The following is a 3,580-nucleotide window of genomic DNA, read 5'->3' as shown; positions in this document are numbered from 1 at the left end:
AAACTTAATTCTTTTCTTGAGACAGGTGAGATGGCATGCTCAAGATCTCACATTTTTTGCTAGGCAAAAAAAAAAAAAAATTTGAAATCCAGATTCCTCCTCTAAGGAAAGTAAGAGTTGAGACATTTAGGGGTTTACTAAGTCATAATTCTTAAAATGATTGGGGGAGGGTGTAGCGGGGAATGGCCTCTGGCAATGCCAAGTTTGTTGCCTCAGAAATCCACAAACACGGGCAGCCACCATCTTTTTTCCGTTCGAGGCAGGCCAGAACTACATTTCCCAGCGACCCTCAGGCTGCTTCCGGTGCAGTGAGCCGACGCTCTGCTTCCGGCCGTATCTTTCACGTCAGTTCGGTCCGAAGACTCCCGCAGTTGAGACCGAGTTCTTGAATATGGGTTCTTTCTTGTCCCAACCTCTGGAGCCCATCAAAGTCGCTGCGCCTCCTGAAGTCACCAACTCCGCCGAGCCCCTGCCCCTCGCTGCACCTGGAGCGCCGACCTCTCCAGCGGAAGCGCCTCTACTTAATAACTGCTGGAGCTGTCGCGTGCTCTCCGGGTCGGGGCTGATAGGGGCGGGCGGGTACGTGTACTGGGTGGCGCGGAAGCCCATGAAGCTGGGATACGCCCCGAGTCCAGGGACTATTACGCAGATGGTCATCGGCATCAGTGAGAGTCGGGGATCTCAGGGCCTTTGGGCAGGGGGATAGGGAGAAGTGGGCCGCAGTCACGCGGGCGGGTTGCGGGGCTGGTCACGTGGCCGAGGCACACCAAACTAGGAACAGGGGCGGGGAGAGGAAGTTCTTGGGACGGTTTTTCTTTTCTTTTTTTCTTTTTTTAAATGACAGTATTTCTTGAGAACTCTTGTTAGCTTCAATCGTTAATCCTAACGATAACTATTAGAGATAGGTATGATTATAGTAATCCCTTTTTACCGCTGAACAAACTAAGCCATAGAGAGTAAGATGTTAAAGGTCAGATAATTAGGATATGACACAGGTGGTTTTTGATCCAAGTTTATCTGTCACCAGATCCATGCTTTGTTCTCCAGATTCTGGAGAAAGCCTTCGTGAGATAAAAACTAGGGCTTTGAAGTCACGTCTTAGGTTCAGTGCAAACCCACATTCTCGGTGTACTATGGGTGGATGGCTGGCCCACAGTCCTTAGCTGTAGCAATAATGACTGATTATTATAAGTGATGTTAAGATGTCTTAGAGTAAAATGCAGTGATTTTTTTTTTTTCCTTTTTTTTTTTTTTTTTTTTTTTGCTCTTTAAACCAGTTGAATGGGTAGGATTTTAGGTTTTCAGATCTATTAGCTTTCTAATTAGATTCCCCAAATCGGTTCTCCTTAAATCCCTTTCTTGCTTGGGGAGGTAACAGATTTTTTTTTTCTCTCTCTCTCTCTAAATTTTCTTTTCCTTTTCTGAATTTCACTCTTTTATAAAAAAAAAAAAATGTAATGATGATGTGTCTTCTAGGAGTGTTGTGAGGATTAAATAAGATGGCATATATGAAAGCACCTAGTAAACTAAAGTGTAACATACATATGAGGTACTGTTGTTTTTTTTCCTTAGGCATAGCTTGTTGGGGTGTAATCATCCTGGCAGACCCCAAAGGGAAAGCCTTCCGTGCTGATTGAAAGTACCGCCAGTGAAGTTGGCATCTTTGTCCGTGTCCCCATGACACCAGAACAAGCATCGGACCTCCAGATGTTCTGGACAGACAAGTGGATATTGGCAGACTTCAGTCCTGCAGATACGACAAGACTGAAAAGACAAATGTAGGTTGTTATTCTTTGGCGATGAATATTTGTGGCCTTCTTCTCAGACTCCACAGGGACCATTAAATCCCTCAGAGAAGAGAACAAGTTCTGTGTCTTATCTAGAGGAAGAAGATATAATAAAAATGCAGACAAGATGATAAACCAAATTGGAAAACGAACCAAGTTATTATTTTAAAAAGTTCTCTTTACTTCTCCTATAATGGCATCAACACTTATTAGCAACTTAACACTGGGTTTGTATCATACAATGTGCAGAAGTACGTAAAACTTTACATGTGTACTGCTTATGATTTCTAAGGTGTTGTCAAATCAATTACCTTATGAGAGTTTCAAAGCTACTGCTGCAAGGTGCTTATTTCACTGGTGGTAAGTGAAACTTGAAAATAGTTCTAGTGATTTGCCCATGGTCATTCAGCAAGTCAGTGATATAACTAGGACTTGTTCTTGTTTAGTTCTAGTTCTTGTCTTTTAGAACTAGGATGATTTTGTGATGAAACAAAAATGAGCATACAATAAAAGACAAGTACCAAAATATTTGAGAGAAATTCACAACATTGTCATTAAGAACAAAAATCAGATTTTGTCCACAACCACTGGAATTATTCCTGTGATGAAATTGAGATGCTTTTGAGATAATGACTTAAAATTTGATAGTTCATTTCTGAGAGAAGTCTATGCTTCCCTTCTCTATAAAGTTATACATAGCTTTTTGTTCAGAGCAGAAACATAGTCAAGTTTAGTTGCTAATCACAGTGTGTTAGTTTTGAAAGATAATGTTGAGCAAGTACTTTCAAGGCTTTTACTATCATGTATGTAGAAGTGCCTAAGCTTAATGCTGGATGTCTGTATTCCCAACATTTTCTTAGGTTAAACCAAAACTACATAAATCTAACTTGTTGGTCTTGGCTTGACCTGGATAAACAGAGTAAAATTTATATATGTAATGTAGGGGAACCTGGGCCGATTAAGCGTCCTCCTTCAGCTCAGGTCATGATCTCACAGTTTGTGAGTTCGAGCCTCACATCGGGCACTGTGCTGACAGCTCAGAGCCTGGAGCCTGCTTCGGATTCTGTGTCTCCCTGTCTCTCTGCCCCTCCCCACTCACGCTGTATCTCTCTCTCCTTCAAAAATTAGTAAACATTTAAAAAAAAATTTTTATATATGTAATGTAATTTTAACATCTTTCTCAGAATTTGTACTAATGTGTAAGCAAATAAGAATTTTTTTTCCAAATGAACTTGCCCTCTCACTAGAATATTGCCAAGGTATATTTGGTTCTTCCCAACTTGGGTCTGTTTAACTAGGTTTGAGCAAAATAATGCTCTACTATGTCTATGGGCAGTTAACTAGGAATAACACCTCTCCCCCCCCAAAAAAATAGATTAGTTAAATTTAAAATGAATAGTTTTTTTTCTTTTCTTCTTTTGTTTAACTTTGGAAGTGTATTCCAAAAGTTGTTTTGAGTGGCGCCTGGGTGGCTCAGTCAGTTAAGCATCCAATTCTCCGTTTTGGTTCGGGTCAAGATCTCACAGTTGGTGGGTTTAGGCCCTGTGTCTGGCTCTGCACTAGCAGCATGGAGCCTACATGGAATTCTCTCCCCACCCCTCGCCTGCTCATGCTGTCTCTGTCTCTCTAAATAAATAAATAAACTTCAGAAACTTGCTTTGATTTCTGCCAGTGCAGTCAGAAATCCAGTTTCTTTTAGAGATGAGTCTGATCTTCAGAAAGAAAAGAGCACTTTAGTCTTACAATGCAAGGAGTACATATAGTGCCCCTATTATCATCCCTTTTGTTGGGGA

The 3,580-nt window shown here is 41.2% G+C and overlaps 1 protein-coding gene across 1 annotated transcript; it reads left to right on the top strand.

Annotated features, from left to right (window-relative positions):
- The first annotated feature begins 314 nt into the window (after positions 1-314).
- DMAC1 (distal membrane arm assembly component 1) lies at positions 315-2,053 on the top strand. Its single transcript, XM_007098553.2, has 2 exons — positions 315-665; positions 1,573-2,053. Exons 1-2 carry the CDS (start codon positions 392-394, stop codon positions 1,635-1,637), a joined length of 339 nt encoding a protein of 112 aa, XP_007098615.1. The 5' UTR covers positions 315-391; the 3' UTR covers positions 1,638-2,053.
- The last annotated feature ends 1,527 nt before the right edge of the window (positions 2,054-3,580 follow it).

The sequence above is a fragment of the Panthera tigris genome, chromosome D4, assembly GCF_018350195.1.
Source record: "Panthera tigris isolate Pti1 chromosome D4, P.tigris_Pti1_mat1.1, whole genome shotgun sequence".
Lineage (NCBI taxonomy): Eukaryota > Metazoa > Chordata > Mammalia > Carnivora > Felidae > Panthera > Panthera tigris.
This window is presented reverse-complemented; position numbering and strand designations above follow the sequence as displayed.

Excerpts from the sequence above, each read along its gene's own strand:
- DMAC1 (XM_007098553.2), top strand. The coding sequence starts at position 392 with ATGGGTTCTTTCTTGTCCCAACCTCTGGAGCCCATCAAAGTCGCTGCG. Across the intron at positions 666-1,572 it reads GCAGATGGTCATCGGCATCA|GCATAGCTTGTTGGGGTGTA; the intron begins GTGAGAGTCGGG and ends TTTTTTCCTTAG.